General features: G+C 38.0%; 1 protein-coding gene across 1 annotated transcript in view; it reads left to right on the top strand.

Annotated features, from left to right (window-relative positions):
* LOC144448820 (tetratricopeptide repeat protein 28-like) overlaps nt 1-17,099 on the top strand; it is an 85,198-nt gene extending 68,099 nt beyond the window's left edge. Inside the window, exons 4-15 of the mRNA XM_078139124.1 lie at nt 173-298; nt 1,045-1,203; nt 2,507-5,323; nt 7,395-7,967; nt 8,469-8,710; nt 9,562-9,764; nt 9,941-10,472; nt 10,804-11,035; nt 11,490-11,566; nt 12,308-12,416; nt 13,158-13,265; nt 14,205-17,099. Of these exons, the coding sequence (XP_077995250.1) occupies nt 173-298; nt 1,045-1,203; nt 2,507-5,323; nt 7,395-7,967; nt 8,469-8,710; nt 9,562-9,764; nt 9,941-10,472; nt 10,804-11,035; nt 11,490-11,566; nt 12,308-12,416; nt 13,158-13,265; nt 14,205-16,387 (7,361 nt within the window). The 3' untranslated portion in view covers nt 16,388-17,099. The remainder of the gene's footprint in view (nt 1-172; nt 299-1,044; nt 1,204-2,506; nt 5,324-7,394; nt 7,968-8,468; nt 8,711-9,561; nt 9,765-9,940; nt 10,473-10,803; nt 11,036-11,489; nt 11,567-12,307; nt 12,417-13,157; nt 13,266-14,204) is intronic.
* Nucleotides 17,100-18,852: the final 1,753 nt, after the last annotated feature.

The raw sequence follows: 18,852 nt of genomic DNA, 5'->3' as shown, positions 1-18,852 counted from the left end.
AAACCTGATTTATTACAACTGAAAGGGTAGGGAAATATTTATTTTAGCAATGTATTTTGATTCACCCTAAAATACCAGAGATAAGTTCTGAAAATGTATGGATGACTGTTTAATCCACACTTTGATTGACAAATGTTTGACCGAAATTCTTATGTTCTGTTGGTCTTACTAGGTACCTGCAGTCTCAAACTCAGAGGATCGGTGTTCTCAGCTCTCAGCAGTGCTCACTGGGGTCTAGGCAATACAGACAAGGCAATTTCATACATGCAGCAAGATCTAGCCGTCGCCAAGTCCCTAGGTAAGTATTCCTAATCAACTGAAGTTTTTGTGTTTAACTATCACTTCATGAAGATATTACAGGGTTTTTGCTAAGGATGGGAATACCTAAGTTCTAGTTCTACCTATGAGTTCCCTATGAGTGTTTTTAAGGGTACCTTAATACCTGAGTTCGTCAGTCATTTTACTGGGGTTCCCTAATAAATCTATGGTACTCTGTATTGACAACTATGTCAGCTTTACTAATACCCCCCCCCCCCCCCCCCCTCTTTTTTTTTTGTTACGAAGTTGTCCCATCCTTAGCAAAAATACTACCGGTACATGATGTGCACAATTTCTCCATCATATAGAATAACAGATATCTGAAAATAACTTTAGAAAGATGTGAAAAATGTGTGATTATTTAGATGGCAGTATATTTCATTACACAATGTGACAAGACAGATCAATCAGATATAACGTCTGTGTGTAGTATGTCAAATGTCATGAAAGAAAGACTTTCAAAAAAAAAATTTAAAAACCGTGAACACATAGCAACCTTGCCCCAAGAGTAAGTGTTATATGCATATTTAGAACTAAACCAAGCTTACAAGTGAACATTGTGTTAAGATGCCATGGTAAATTTATTTTTAATGAATTTTGGAAGGTAAAAGTATATTTTGTAAAACTTGATGAAAATCTTCAACTTGTTATTGTGTAGGTTTGCTTGTAAATGTTATTATGAAAAAATTGATATGTATTGATATGTATATTGCTTCCATTCTACAGGTGACAATGATGGTGAATGCCGTGCCCATGGCAACTTAGGGTCAGCTTACTTTTCAAAGGGTGGTTACAAAGAAGCCCTGACACACAACAGGTTTCAGCTGGTCCTTGCTATGAAACAGAAAGACAGAAAAGTAGCTGCTAAAGCCCTCAGTGGTCTTGGTAAGAGATTCTTTTGTTTTTAATCACTTGACCATGAAAGTACTTACACTTTTAATATTTTGTAAGGATGATTGTTCCTGTAACAATGTTTGAAAAATAGCTGCTTTGCCTGTGAAATTAGTGAATGTTCATACTGAGAAAGTTGGAGGATATGTGTAGAAATGGAGTTGGAGTGGAGTCATGGTGGGCGAATGTTTAGAGATGCCGGCTTGGAATCTGCAGGTCACAGGTTCTAGCCCCATCGCTGCCGTGTGTTTCTGAATGGCTAAAGTCCTTGGGCAAGATTTGAACCACAACTGTGCCTCAGTCAACCCAGCTGTATAATTGGGGACCTGGTAGGATAGAGGTTGCAATGTGAATGCTTAAATCCTATATACTTAAGGCTGCAATGAATTGTATGCTCCCCAGGGAGTTGATGAAGTATAAAGGGTCGTTGTACAGCTATAGATTTATACATGCCAGGGGTAATAATTGTAAAGTGCTTTGAACACAGAGTGGGAAAGCGCTATATAAAAACCCAACGTTATTATTATTATTATCAATATTGCATTTGGAAATGCAAAATATGATAAATTAAACGTTTGAAAAAACAGGAAAAAATTGTGTTATATGCATTCCAGTATACCTATTTTTAGCTTTTGATAATGATGTCGTTGAAAGGTTTGTGCTTAGTCACTGTTTTCAAACTAGAGAATGATGTATTGGTTAGTGCTTCACTTTGAAAGATACTATGAGACACCCTTAGGGCTAGTAACTTACACATTTCAGCATGATATGAACTCAGAAACGGAGAAAAAGCAAATATAGACAGTTAAAAAGTAAATAATTATGCTATAATGTGTTAGCTTTTCCAATATTTGTATAATTCAGATATTACTCAGTAAACAGATTAGGAGTTTTTGTAAGTTTTTCGCTGTCTGTCTGTGAAATTTGATCCGATGCCCTGTAATAAGATGAATCTAGGTCACTGCATACCTTCATGTAATACAAACAATAACTTAGGGCCCTTACAGAATTTTAAATAGTTACCAATTGTCGAAATGTTAGTATGTGGCCACCAAACATACCACAACCTGTAAATAAGAGTACATTCGACACCAAGATATGCACAGATACGGAAAAAGGTGTCAAACGGACAAATGAAAATGATTTCGGAAACAGCAACTCAAATGTATCCCCTTGAAATGGACAATTTTCTGACTCTAGTAGGTAAATATGTGTTAGTTCTTGTGTTGTGCTGTTTGTAGAGTCGATCAACTTTAAAACTTTCGAATTATTTTCACCTTTTTTTTTTCTCTTTCAGGACATGTGTACACAGCAATAGGGGACTACCCAAATGCACTAGCAAGTCATAAACAATGTGTAGTCCTTACTAGACAACTCAATGACAAACTTTTTGAAGCACGAGAAATTGGAAATGTTGGTGCTGTATATCTCTCTATGGGAGACTTTGATAATGCCTTAGAATGTCACAAACAACATTTAAACGTTGCCAAAGAGTTGGGCAATAAAAATGAGGAGGCACGAGCGTACAGCAACCTGGGAAGTGCTTATCATTTCAAAAGAGACTACGAACAAGCTATGTACTACCACAATCAGGTTCTGATTATAGCGAAAATGCTTCAAGATAGGACAATAGAAGCCCGTGCTTATGCCGGGCTCGGACATGCCGCCCGTTGTATGAATGACTTAGATCGTGCGAAACTCTGCCATGAACAGCAGCTGCAAATCGGATTAGACACCAAGGACAAAAATATGGAAGGACGTGCATGTTCAAATCTAGGAATTATTTACCAGCAGCAAGGACAATATGATATGGCTCTGAAATTACACAAAGCTCATCTGGCCATTGCTCATGAACTTGGTGATCGTACAGGTCAGGGTCGGGCATATGGTAACATAGGAAATGCCTTCAGTGGACTCCAACAGTTTGAGCAAGCTGTTCAGTACCATAAACAGGAACTAGCGATATCAAAGGAGGTAAACGACCGTGGGTCGGAGGCTTCTACCCATGGTAACCTTGCGGTCGCATATCAATCATTGCGCTATCAGGACAGAGCTCTTGAACATTACCACTGCCATCTCAATATTGCAAGAGAGTTGAAAGACAAAGCTAGTGAAGCACGTGCCTTAAGTAATCTCGGCAATTATTATAGTGGACAGGGGGACTTCTCTCAAGCTGTGCCATTGTATCAACAATTCCTCTCCCTCTCTAAAAGTATGTGTGATGTTGAGGGAGAAGGGAAAGCGTATCACTGTCTTGGATATGCACACTATTCACTGGGACATTTCCAAGAAGCTGTTCATTTCTATGAACAAGACTTGGCTCTTGCTAAGAAAATGCAAGATAAGATATCAATGGGGAGAGCTTACTGTAATCTTGGACTTGCACACAAGACTCTAGGCAATTACAATCAGGCGTACGATTGCCAAAAATTCTTCCTCACGATTGCCCATCAGTTGAAAAACAATCCAGGAAAATTCCGTGCCATGGGAAATTTGGGAGACATCTGTATGGCTAGAAAGGACACAGAAGGTGCTATAAAGTTCTATGACCAACAGTTGGTTCTTGCTAAAAATGTGAAAAACAAGAACCTGGAAGGAAATGCTTACAGAATGCTTGGAGCTGCCCATCGGAAAATAGGGAAATTGAACAAAGCACTGACGTATCATACACAGGAGTTGAATATATTCCAGGAATTAGGAGATTTGAAAGGCGTATGTAAAGCTCTTGGACATCAAGGAGCTGTGCACACGGCACAAGGAAAATTCCAGGAAGCGTATAAGTGTTATGAACAACAACTTGAGAAAGGTAGGGAACTTAAAGATACTCTGATTGAGTCACAAGCATTTGGTAATCTGGGTATTACTCGAATGAACATGGGAAACTTTGAAGATGCCCTCGGTTTCTTCGAAAAACAGTTGGCAACTCTTGAACAGGTGACAAGTGCAACTGCCGTTGCCGATAGAGGGCGTGCATTTGGCAATTTGGGAGAGTGCTATGAAGCACTTGGTGACTTTGACGAGGCTGTGAAGAACTATGAGCAGTATTTAGTTATTGCTCAGAAAATCAATAATGCAAATGATCAGGATCGTGCTTATCGTGGTCTAGGCAATGCCCACCGATCTATGGGAAATCTACAACAAGCGTTAGTGTGCTTTGAGAAACGTCTTGTTGTTGCCCATGAACTTGACAATGTATCTGCCAAAGGCTCAGCGTACGGTGAGCTTGGATGTTTACACAGTTTACTGGGTAATTTTGAACAAGCAATATCATGTCTGGAACATCAGCTGAAAATTGCACAGGAATTGCGTGACAAGAGTGCCGAGGCTGATGGTGCGTGTGGACTCGGCGGTGTGTATCAACAAATGGGTGAATATGAAAAGGCTTTGCAATATCATCAGATGGACTTGACTATTGCAGAGGATATGAATAATGCTTCATGCCAGGGACGGGCGTACGGAAACCTAGGTGTGACTCACGAATCTCTTGGAAATTACGAGCCGGCAATCATGTACCAAGAACAGCATTTAAGTATCGCAGCACAAATGAATGACAGAGTAGCCAAGACGTTAGCATTCAGTAGTCTTGGTAGAATCCACCATGCATTGGGAAACTATTCTCAAGCCGTTACATATTTACAACAGGGTTTACAAATCGCTGATCAGTTAGGTCGGAAGGAGGACGAAGCGAAAATCAGACATCGGCTCGGACTCGCGCTCTGGGCAAATAGTAACCTGGAGGATTCGCAACACCAGTTGTACAAAGCAGCTGAATTATTTGAAAACATTCGTCGGGAGTTACAATTCAGTAGTGATTATCGGCTGTCGTTGTTTGACCTTCAAACTGCGTCATATCAGGCATTACAACGAGTTCTCGTAGAGTTGGGCCGGGAACATGAGGCCTTAGCTGTAGCCGAAAGAGGCAGGACTAGAGCATTTGTTGATCTATTACTTGAAAGACAAACTGAACAGCGTGATAATCTAGTGGAGGCAATGGACAGTATGTTGATGACAACGGACCAGATCATAGAAGCCGTCAAGAAACAATCGGCGGCCATATTGTATTATTCTATCGCTGCAGGACATCTCTACATGTGGCTAATAACTCCTAAAGAAGGTAAGTAAATTTTACGTTATGCTGCAAGACAATATTTAGTACAATAGCTAGTTCATAAAACGTTTTCTGAACCAAGGAAAAAAAAGTCACACAGTTGTGCATACATGTATTGCATACCTCAATGGGAAGATTTTCCGCAAAAGTTGACTACAGTGTTAAATTCATACCTCATACAAGCAAAGTGTCCAAATTTCTAAATTGAATCAATAATTCATAGTTTATTTATATTGATTACAGAATATTATTAATATAGAATAAAAAAATAATAATATTATGAATAAAAGATAAATGTGTATTATGAGTACATTTTGCATTTGACCTTTACCTTTTAAGAAAATAGCAAATAGCCATAATACCTGAAACATAGGAACGATAGAATCTGTGGGGAGAAATTGTGTTGTGTAGTTTTTGCCACCCATGAGATAAGTGAAATTTGTTTTTCTGCAGGCCTAGATAAAAACAATAGTAGTACATTGTAACCTTATAATGGCCATAACACAATTTAACACACAATGTGTTGACAGCGTTTCCAAATATTTTGCTTTCCCCAACTAAACATGGGAGTTACACTAACAGTGTATTTTAGCTTTTTCTTTTTTATAACTACAAGGAGGTGGGAAAACTTTTCATTGAGTTCTTTCGAATGTGGGAAAACATTGCATTGTGTTCTGAGTGGCTGACAGCACAGTAGTCGCAGGGTAGCAATTAATTGTCAAGTGACACATATCATTTGTATCAGCTCGTTGTCGGCCAACAAACTGACAGGTTGCGGAACATGACATTTATAGTACTGTAATGTTGGTTCATCGAATTCTTGAGCTTTTTCTGTGTTTGATGTGAAGCATAAGTTTATGAAATAAGTGTTTTGTGGTCTTAGACGGCTAAAATATTTCGAGCACATAACGAAGACGAGAACAATGTACTGCTCTAAAATCAACACAAACTATAAGTATTGTGTTAACACAATTAATGGAGTACTACTTGTTGTTATTGTATTGACATTTCTACCTCTTTGCTGTGTGTATGTGTGTGTTCTTTCACTATGGTGTACTCATCAACAAGTGTTCAGTTCTGTGTGTTCATTTGGAAGGCCGTGAAAGAAGTGAGAGAAAAACATGACTGGTACAAAGGAAAGCCTACAAAACTATTAGGTTTCAATTATACATAAGTACTATTGAATAGCTATGCACCTGTGGCTTTTTTTTTTCCTTCTCAATTTCATATTTCGTTCTTCTTTTTTCGTGTCTACCTTCACACCAATCCCAATACCATTAAGCAGTTATACAGGCATATGTTCGATTATTAAATGAGAAACTACTTAAAAGTACAGAGTAAAGTACAAACACACTTCAAAAGTACAGTCAAAGGTACTCAACCTCACCAAATAAAACCCTGCCTCATCCTTTCTCAGTCCCACCTTTTTCCATCAAAAAATGCTTTGTCCAGTGAAATACCAACCAACGAAGCTTCTGACATTTCTATTATTGCTTTTATTAGCAGTAATTGAGTATAAAACCAGACAGAATTATTGACTAATTTTCCACCTCAGCTGGCATTTTTTTTTAAAGTTTGATTTGAAGTACCACTGTTATTGACATTGAATCTTGTATAAAATCTTAGTATTGAACGGGAAAATAGAAAGACTGATTTCGGGATGTTATCTCTTATTTTGTAGGATTGCCATATGTAGCCTGAAAGATCCAGGCATATGTAATGCGCTGTTTCACAAGTGGTTACATTACCGGACCAATGTCCAGACCTTTCAGACTATGCCATGTGTTCCTTTGGAAAAATTTAATTTTCAAGTATTTTCATGTACTTCTGTGTCATACTAAAATGCATTCAGTGTTTTTGCTAAGGTTGGGGAACGGTGGTAACAGAAAGGGAGAAGGGGTAAAAATGGCAATGTTTCCCCAAAGAGTCTATCTGTGGCAATTTTGTTTGGGAACCCTGGTAAAATGACATGGGAATCTCAGTAGATTTTACCTAGTTACCATCCTTAGCAAAAACACTGTGCATGTACTTGCCTACATGACTTCTAAAATACATTTCATTTTGTACTTCCTTGCAGGCATTGTCAAGTTTCATGAATGTCATCTCAGTGATTTAGAACTAGATGGTGAAGGTGCCACCGACAGTCGATCTTCCTCGGAGAGTAACACATCCATAAATACAATCATGAACTCCACGACATCGACACAACTGGACCAGTACATACAATATGCAAGGGAAAGTCTCGGAGTAGATATGCAGCCATCTTTGTCTGGCAGATGTGAAGTGACAAGTGAAACAGAAAGTGAGGCAGACGATCTACTCCAACAACACTTAGAAGAGATCGGACGTAAGATCAGTTCGGAGAGCGACGGTGATTTTGTACGAGGTTTGCAGCGTAATCACACGTTAAACAGCAGTACACATAGCCTGAACAGTCTGTTTAGTCAAATGAGTGGTATGAGTCTAAATGGAAGTGTCTTTGGTGGGATGAGTTTAGGTGGTAAACTTGGGATGGCACGACGCAGATCAGGGAATGGTAAACCACCACTGAAGACGTTGTACGAGTTATTAATCCAACCCATGGAAGATGTGTTACCTAAAGCTAACGGTCCAACCACACCACCAAGAGAGCTGGTCTTAGTCTTACAAGGTATGTTTTCAAATAAACAGGTCACTCATTCATTCTTATACATGCATACATACATGCACACACACACACACACACACACACACACACACACACACACACACACACACACACACACACACACACACACACACACACACACACACACAGTCACACACACAGTCACACACAGACAGACCTACCTACATACATGCACACATGCATGCACACACACAGACAGTCACACACAGACAGACAGACCTACCTACATACATACCTACCTACCTACCTACCTACGTACCTACCTACCTACCTACCTACGTACGTACGTATGTACGTACGTACGTACGTACGTACGTACAGACAGACAGACAGACAGACATACATACATACATACATACATACATACATACATACATACATACATACATACATACATACATACATACATATAATATGTGTATGATATAATAAAAGACAGCATATGTGGAATGATATCGTAACCATTTCCTTACCATCTCCTAGGTGACTTGTACTTGGTACCGTTTGCAGTCCTGAAGAGTTCCACCAGTCAGGAATGTCTATATGAGAGATTTAAACTGAGAGTTGTGCCATCAATGAGAACTCTAAATGCTGGAATCAGAGCTTCTAGCCATCATTCATCTAACAGTACTAGTTCACTACCAGCACTGATTGTCGGTAGTCCCAAACTACCACCCGCTGCACAGGATAGATGGGGATGGGGTAGTCTTGTCAATGCTGATCAGGTTAGTGCTAGCTATTTGATTGGATTGCTTTATGGTTAGATTGCCTGCAAATGACATCATCATTCTAAGGGACAGTCGCACAATGTCGCACAAGCTCAATATTAAAACGAACTTCATTTGTCTAGGAGAAACCCCCTCCCCCTCCCCTTAAACAAACATTCACAAGTCTGACATCAACACATTTACATTATGATGTTAAAACCATGATGAAAATTGTAGCAGTCATACCACTATGATTGATGCAATGTAAAATCATGATGGTAAACACAGTAAAATACTACTGGAAACCCAGCACTGTATATCACATTAGATGTAAATTTTAATCAACTTATCAACATCTCAGTAGTAAATACAGAACCTGTTATCATTGAAGGCATGAAAGATTTCAAAATTTGGTTAGACGTGCAAATATGAAGTCCAACAATTGCGTTAATGCCAAACCCCCCTCCCCTAAATGAATGAAGTTTGTTTATTGAGTTTGTGTGACATCATGCAATCATCCCTTAGTAGATTTTATTTCACAAACTATATTGGATTCTAGAAGAACTTGATGTGATATCATTTTAACATGAATGTAGTTCTTGACTTTACCTGAGAATGGATAGGAGTTTTAATGAACAAAGTAACTGTACAAGTTTGAGGTATATCTGAGGTACATACAACTTTAATGTTACAGCACGTTTCATTTTGGTGATAATTTCATGTTGAATCATAGTGCATTCAGATATGTTGTGAATTACGTCACGATGATATATTGGTTCAGTTTCCACAAACCCAGATTTGAAATGGAATGGTTGAATAATTATGTAATAATGATATATAATGTGTGAGTATTTGTTTTGTGTATACAGGAGGCCAGGATTGTTGGTGATATCTTTGGTATCAAACCACTACTGGGAAGTTCAGCAACAAAGGAAACAGTACTGAAAACAATGAGTAACGCTGAATGTATTCACTTTGCAACTCACATCTCATGGAAGCTGTCCGCTATTATATTATCACCGGGTGAAATGTCTATTCCTGGTAAAGGGGGAGCCGCACTACATCTCACAGGGTAAGTGTAATGTATTCACTTTTTTACTCACATCACATGGAAGACAAAAATCAGAATAATGATAAAGTTGTTGAGAGAGAAAAGCTGTGAATTCACCAATACAGCTACAGGCTCATTTTAGAGTTCTGTTTGTACTTGCAACTGCTCACTAGTTCTTGTATTGTTGTTTTTTTCAGTGATTCCCACGGTCTGGCTGAACGTATGGATTTCAATGACAGTGATGAAAGTGATCTAGAGAGTAATGCTGACATGCCAGCATTGAATGAGTTCCTTCTCACAGCTGCTGATATCCTCAATCTAAAGCTGTCTGCCAAACTAGTTGTTCTCAGTGCACACAACCAAGACCTTCGACTCGGTCACATCACATCTGACGGTCTGATCGGTCTAGTCAGAGCCTTCCTGACAGCGGGGGCGCAAAGTGTTCTCGTTCCACTTTGGCCCGTCAAGGAAATCGTATCTAAGGTGTTCATGAGAGACTTGTACGGGAACCTTCTACATGGTGCCCAGACGAGTTACGCTATGACGGACGCCATGCATAATATACACTCTGTGAAGCAATACTGTCATCCAGCTAACTGGGCCGGTTTGATGTTGATTGGTGGTGATGTCAAACTTAGTAACAAGACCATGATGCTTGGAAATGCACTCAGTGAAATCATGTCAACACCAACAAAATGTAGGGAAGCAATGAGAGTTCTGTTACATCTGGTGAGTTGTATTTTCAACACATCGGTAATAATTATCCCATTTTCTACTCAATCTACTATCGGTATTTCAACAACCTTTCTACTACGTGATTACTCATATGAGTTTCTTGTTCATAATCTTATGAGGAACATTACATCAGAAACCAGAAAGAGGGACATAATTATATATAACCAAAATTTCACAAAATGTACCAGAATCTGATATTATCATTTTTATCATGCAATACATAATAATCATCATAAAAAGTGAAAATATGAATCAATGATCAATGTGAGATTACACCTGCACCCCAACACAAAGTCTGACAGTCAGAGTTTCATTTACCACACAGGTTGAGAAGTCACTTCAGCGAATCCATCGTGGACAGAGGAACCCTATGTACACCACTCAGGAGAGCATTATGAAGAAAGTTGGTCCTGTTAAGGGCTGGCGGGAACTTCTTCTGTCTGTAGGATTTCGCTTCGAAGCAGCCAGTAATGACATCAAAGCATCGGTGTTCTTCCCTCAATCGGATCCTGGAGAAAGACTGATGCAGGCTAGTGCAAGCCTGCAGGCTTTGCTTGGTGAGTTATATAGCGCCCTCATACTCTAAACACATAATGCTTTTGTTTTACCACGCATGTTGAAAAATTCTGAAGACCAAGGATCATTGGCTATTTTTATCTTGGCAAGAAAGTTTTTTTTCCCCCAGTCTCAAACATTACTACTTCAAAATTACAAAGGCAAAGCTATTCGAGATTGAAAAAATAAAGTCTGATTTGATGGTACACACTGACACACATTTAAAACATGTAAACACATGAATTCACATGCACGCATACATTCACATGCAGTGAGACACAGACATATACACACACTACTGCCAAGATGGACAGAATGATCTGAAATAGAATTAAGCCACTAACATATTAGATACTTAAACTTCTTATTTACACACATACACACTCGTCCACACAGAATAATATGAAATGAAATGATATGAAATATTTACTCTGTCTTTATTTCTGTTTTTTCCAGGCCTATCACCAGAGATGTTACTAGGTTTATCAAGACTACTGAATGCACCGGACACAGCACTAGGAATCATCAAACTGGTAAGACTTTGTGTGGCATATTGAGATAGGGGGTGTGAGGGAGGGGGGGGTGTACCCCTATAAAAAGGTATACAGAAATAGGTCACATTTTCACGAAAAAATCCATAAATGTGGTTGACTTTTCATTTAAATAATCATGGGACCACAACATTTTAAACGTTTTCATGCTTTAGAAATACCTTCACAGCATCAGAATAAAGGTATCAGACCAGATGATTGTGACTGGAAATCTCTAACGATGGGTCTGTTTTTTGAATTATGCATGGGGCTGCACATCCCCGTCTGAAAATTTTGGGAGTACAGAGTATTTTATTTCAGACGATTGCTTAACATATTGTTCTGTGTACTCAAACACAGTTAACCACTTTTAAAAGAATCTGAAAGATGATAAGAAATGTAATGAATTGATTTTCTGTACACTGAAAAAAATCAAATTACTTGGCTGAGATGAACAACCACATCTGTTGATTTTATAAACTCAAGTCTCATTGTAGAAATTATCTGGAAGATTATTTTTATAGATTGAAGTAACAAATAGTCATAGTAGATAAATGTAAGACAAGATGATACTTCTGAATGTAAAAGTTAAACACCGAAGACAGTTTTTTTGAAATTGTAGGAAATAGTTCATCAAAGGATATCTTTCTATCACTCATGGCAAGACGAAGTACTATGAGATACGTCTTTTATATTATCACTAGATTATACAAAAATAATCATGTCTTCGTGTTTGTTTTTCAGCTGAAACAAGCCATAGCAAAGTATAAAGAGAAAGATTCAGCTCTCCAAGTACCACTGAATGTTAGACAATGGAGAACACCAGGATGTCATGAATTCCTTGCAGCTCTAGGTAAGAATACAATAATAAACTTGTAACAATCCTTGTGACCAAAATACAGATTTTAGCAAACCTAGGTGTTCCTAGGATTGCTAACGTTGATTTTGAAGAAGTTCATCACCTATAGGTCAAAGTCTGTAGAAAGTATATTGAACCCAAATCGTATTATAGTATATACAGAAGGGTTTCTATATGGGGTTCAGATTGGGTGGAAGTTGAATAATGACACTTTACTGAGACGGGCATAGTCATACTCAGAATGCCAAAATGATGTCTTAAGGAAAACATATGCATGTTAATAGGACAGTATTGTTTCAGTAGTTTTGTTTTGGCCAACGGATACAATCATTACAAATACAAGTAAACATCATTTGTAATAATGTACTGGGTATTGTCTGATCTGATATGAATATGGATTGAAGTATTTATGTAAACTGTTTGTTTGAAATGTGATATTACAACATCAATACATTGGCAACACACACACACACACACACACACACACACACACACACACACACACACACACACACACACACACACACACACACATGCATGCATGCTGCATACATGCTCACACACACAAACGTAGTCACATACACAAACAAACATGCATGCATGCATGCATGTACATGCACACATACACTCCCTCACTCACTCACTCACTCACTCACACACTCACTCACTCACTCACTCACTCACTCACTCACACAATATTGACAGCTGTGTAATTCTATGTTCCACTTTTTCTAGGTTTTGATGTGATAGATGTGGGTAAAGATGAAGTTTTGTTACACAGTGGTAAACAAGCCAGTAAAAGAATCCTCTACTTTGCATTGCAATCCCTGCTAGCAGTATTTGGTAAGTTATGCTCAGCCTGATAGTATCACAGGGTAATCAAATTAACTAAAAGAAAAACCTAGATCATCAAATCTTGTCCCAGTTACTCTACACAGACTGATCACTGTGGAATACAAATACAGACATCAGTCCATGGACAAATATGAACCTGTTACAAACAGGTAAAGTGAATTGGACACTTGGCTCAGTATGTTGGAACAGCAGAGACTTGTATTACACACCATGGTTTGATAAGAACAGTTTTATGAAACTGGACATTTGTTTGTGAATGTGAACTATTATGTAAAGAGGATGATGGAATGTGATACAATCCTCTGTACTTCCAATATGCTGTGCCAAGTGTTATTAATCCAATTCATTTGTTTACTGTCCCTGTTTATAACAGGTGCCATTCATCCACGGTCTGATGTCAGCAGTTGTAACTGACTTCCAAATTTTCTGACTTTCATTTTAAATAAACAAAATAAAAGACAGAGAGGATTTATCACTTCAAGTGTTAACATAGTAGCTTTTTTTTTTACCAAATTGTTGTAGAACACATGTAAGAGAGAGGTGTATTAAAATCTGGTAATAATATGCACATGGCTGTTTACAGTCTCACTGTTTAAGAGACAGTGAGCAGAAATGTGGGACTCCAGATAGAGATTTTATACAGAAATACAAACAGGAAGATAAAACATGTGTTTAATAATGACATGACTAGACAGTACTAAACTCATCAGTTTATTGACCAAAACAAAGGGAACAAGGTACACTTGGCAAGTGTGTACACACATTTGTCTTCATCATCAAATAGGAGAACATCGTCTACAACGCATCGTTAACATGATATCTCTGTGAAATCGATTGGTCTGATGTTAACTTAGTTATTTTTTACTGTGCATCTTTCTTTTTTTTTCGTTCAATTCTGATTTTTTTCTGTTTTCTGTCTCCCAACAGAGCCATCAGAAGCTTTGAAGACACTGCCATTAGAACCATCCTCATCCCTAGAAAGTCTGACATCTTCCCAGTCAGGAGCATCCCTGTCTGGAATTTCCTTGTCCGCTACATCTGGAATGTCCATCATATCCAGCCATTCACTGAAAGGTTCTTCACCCGGATCTAACAGGAAGGATAGCGACTTGCCAAAATCACGGAGAATATCTGGTGCATTTGCGGAAATGTCGCCATATATGCCAACAGCTCATTCCACGCCCTACAGGATGTCCCGGGATGACTACGGATCATATTGTGCCGTTCATGGCAGACAGAACGTTAGTGGACATTCCATGGACAGCGATCTCCAGTTTACTCCCAGAATAACATCAATATTTGATCGGAAAAGGAATTCCAGTCAGGATGAAGGTGAAAGACTTACAGAGAAGGAAAAATCAAGAAAACACGGATCTCAGGAAAACTTGATCGATAAGGCATCGCCCCGGAAACCTGTGACAGGAACTATAAATCCAACATTCCAGAATGAGGAGGAAGGGAATGAGGAAGAGGACATCTTTGCCAGCAGCCGGAGAGTGTATGGCGGCAAATCAAAAACTAAAGAGGCAAAGAAGAAGAACTTGGTGGATGATTATCCTAAGGTTGCCCCGGCAACAAAACAACAATCTGTAGCTGCTGCAGTTAAACTTGGAGGACTTGATGGCACTCGACCTAGTGCTTTTGTCAAACCGAGCACCAAACAATCACCTGTGAATACAACTCCTCAAGGTCCTGAAGCAATCGCTCTCAAAGTTCTCTGTGACACTAGAGCACATATGCAGGCTGTTGAGATGATGCAGAGACAGGTCTCCCCAAGTGGAAACCATCGAATCGACGAAGAGCCAGAAATTGAGGAGATTGAAGAAACTGAAGATGAGGAGACAAGTGCCAGCCCTCAAGTGAATCATCCACCACCAGTATTGTCAAAGAAACCTGAAATAGCTCCAAAGAGGAACATACAGAGTAATGAATCTAAAGAGAAAAGTACCAAGAGAACTCAAAGACTTGTAAGTGAGGAACTCACAAGTCGTACAAATCAGGAACTGTCTGACACAGATACAGCTAGTACTGTACGGGAAAACAGGTCTTCCAGAAGGAGTGGCAGCAGTTCACATAGCGGTCTAACTCCTCCTGAAACTCCTCCTCCGAAATACCAACCACCATCACCGTCTAACAGCAGTGTCAGTAGTAGTGCATCTAAGAAGATCCCACCACCTGTGAAGGCAAAGCCACCGAAATCTCTATACCAAGCTTCTCTCAGAGACAAAGATAGCAGTAAAACCACACTTCAACAAGCAAATGTTATGCCATCGAGACTTGAAGTGCGTCGTCATACCGACACTGCTGTTTCTGGTGGTTCTAGTACACATGATAAGAAAAGTGTCTCAGCAAGTGAAAAGCCAACCATGGCGACTGTTAAGGAAAATGCTACTAAACCGTTGTCATTCCAACAAGCTGCTGGTGTTAGCAAAGTAAGTCCAACGGCCAACTTGCCAGTAAGGACTCATAGCAAACCTATGGAGAATGTGCCACCAAAACAGAGAGAGCCAAGTCCTAGAGGGTACGTCGCCCCACCGGAGTACAAACCAGGACAGAGACAAGATTCGCCAACTAAAGTTAAAACTGACATCAGTCCGGATCATACCTACGGACATCTAGCGAGACCAGGAAGCTCTGCTAGCACAACCAGTAGTTTGTATTCCTCAACTTCCTCCATTCCGAGTGTTATACATGTTCCGTCAGCAAGAGGACCCCCCATGAGGAAAGATCCATATCATTCCAGTCGTAGCCGGGAAAACTCATTCTCTTCCCAGAGCAGCACTGGATCCATGCATACACCACGAAGCAGACAACCCATCAGTCTAAGAGCCGACCTCTTAGAGGACGCCGCACTCGTCATGGATGCTAGCGATTTGGAATTTTCTGAAGAACCATCAGGACATGATGATTACATGAAAAATACTGACACTGCCATGAAAACTGGGGATTTTAAAAGGACGTTGAACTTTACCCATATGAATGGGGGACTACATTACACAAAAGACCATCATAGAAAAGAAAATGGTCAAATAAATGGTCCAGTGAAACCATCATATCCTGGTAAAAAAGTAATGCCAAAAGATATTAAGTTACAGTCATCCAGTTGTTGATCACTGTAATTTAGTAAAGCTTCACACCCCTGAAAAATCATGTCAAAGTCCATATTTCAATAGACAGACTGATCTATGTTATGTCCAGAGGGGTGCTACGACATTTACAGACAATAATAATACCCTGCCCATACCAAGAATACACTATTGATTTGTCAACTTTTTTTACGGAAGAAATTCGACTTCCAATTTACAAGTTGCCTTATTTGTTTACTTCAAGAAATTGAGGTTGACTTGACGATGTAATCAAATATACAGTATATCCAAAATTATGTGAAAACCAAAATACATTTTATATGGTGAATGATCTGTTCCTCTGTAACATATAGAAAAAAAATGCCTTAGTAACCTGCATACTGTTTATGCCACAGAGAATTATATTCTGATCACCGACAGTCAAATTTTGAATAAATTTGACAATATTTTTGTATATATTTTAAATTTTATAGATACAAAATGTATTATTAATGCCATGAAGGCCAGCAAAGCAAACCCCCTAATCTCAATAATTAATACTTTGTGGTGAATTTTGGTTTTGTTACAGCTTTTTTTTCATTTGTTGTCATGGTAATGAAAAGTATAGCCAATCATAAGTCTTGTTCAGGCCCCTTTTGCCCATATTTGGATATATAACCTTTAACCCAACATGATTGACAGTCAAAGCAGTAAAGGTTATCAGAAAGGCAGATTATTGCAGACATTCTAAACTGTTTGGGGGTTTTTCATGCTTAATCTCAAAAAATTTTGTACCTTTAGTATATATGTTGTTGTAGATACATTTGCTATTCTCACAAAACTCGGTAACATCATTAAAAGACTGTCTACTTCACAAATTCATTAAAATATTTGTTGAATTTCAAGTCACTTTTGCCATATTAAAGTTTCTAGCCTTTGTCAAAAATACAACCCAGTTCATTCTAATATACATATAGTATTATAATGGCAAATCCCTGCATCTATGTATTTAACAAGTTATTGTAAAATGATGGGCAAAATCTGTCCAAGTTTTCCAGTCATTTTATGGGGGTTCCCACCAGAATGATAATAATGATAGTACACCATTCAGAAAACTATGCAATGCTCTTTATCAATTTATGTCTGCCTTCTCAGTCGCTCAAACTTTAGCAAAAATGCTAACATTACGTGGTTAAAGTGTCTGCAATAATTTTCAATGCCATTCTCTTATATGAACCTGTTTCAAGCAGTGTAAAGTAGACAAGTTCTGAAAAATACGAGAAAAAGTTGCTCAAATGCAACTGTAAGGATTATTATTACATACAACAGTATTATGTTGTGGTATTTATTGCAAATTTAGATTCACCACTACAATTATTCATTTTTGTTTTGTTTTATAAACTATTATGCTGTATATAGCCAGTCAGACTGTTTTTAGAAAGTTATATTTATTGACAATGCATCTGTTTTGTGCCATATAAAAAGGAAATATGCAAATACAGAAACAGGTTTCTTTCACCACTGAGGGCGCTCTCCAATATCAAGACATCCCCCAACCCTCTGACTGGTATATATGGTTATTGTGTATGGGCTGTCTTATTTAGATTTCACACACAGAATAGTAATGAAATTTAAGCTACATTCAAATCACATTTTAATTGCATAGTACTTAATGGAACATTGTTGCAAAATCTCCCAAGCTGTTGGCAACTCCCAAGTTGTTTGTTGCCACCATTCACAAAAGTTGACCTTTGACCTGTCGATCAGAAAGTGTGAAAAACACAACCTTCAATACGTTCAATGGGCTTTAACAAAATGAATTTTTTTATCAACTACTCACAATTACAAAATTTCAAAAAATTCAGAAATACAATCACTACATTATTTGATTTTTAAAAAAAAAAAAAAATACAGAGTATACATACTTCTAATATTTATTATAGTTTGCCATAAATGCTAAAAATAAAGTAATAATTCACAAAAATTTGTATTTTTCAACATCATCAAAACTTTCTTTTCTTAGCATGAATGTGTGTGTGTAATGGAATATATTTCCTGTAAATATTGTAATATTTTAACCGTGCTTTTTGCCTGTTTTTCAAACGTGAAAAGCAACCCATAAAGTGGCCTCAAACCTTCCAACACTAACAGTATTTTTTACATTATTACCCAAAAATTTGTATATATTTGGTATAATGGTATATTTTTCAAACCTGTGGTTTTTCCCTACAGGTAGATGTTACCATGGGAACAATGTATCAAATTTTTTTTTTGGAAGAATTTTACTATTATTGTTATTATTATTATTATTATTATTATTATGAAAATACTGATGCTGACATTGTAACAAGTGTTATTCCAAGCTTGAAAGTTTAAATTAATAAAAAATGCAAATAATTTACATGAAGTTGGTTTTCCTGTCATTTTGTGTTGATGTAGGAGCCAGAGGTTCAGATATTGTGATGTTTTTACAATATGTATCAGCATTTAGCATTTAACTGTTTCTCTTG

This window comes from Glandiceps talaboti, chromosome 18, assembly GCF_964340395.1.
Source record: "Glandiceps talaboti chromosome 18, keGlaTala1.1, whole genome shotgun sequence".
NCBI classification, from domain to species: Eukaryota; Metazoa; Hemichordata; class Enteropneusta; family Spengelidae; genus Glandiceps; species Glandiceps talaboti.
Note: the sequence above shows the minus strand (reverse complement) of the source record. Positions and strands in the feature narration are given on the sequence as shown.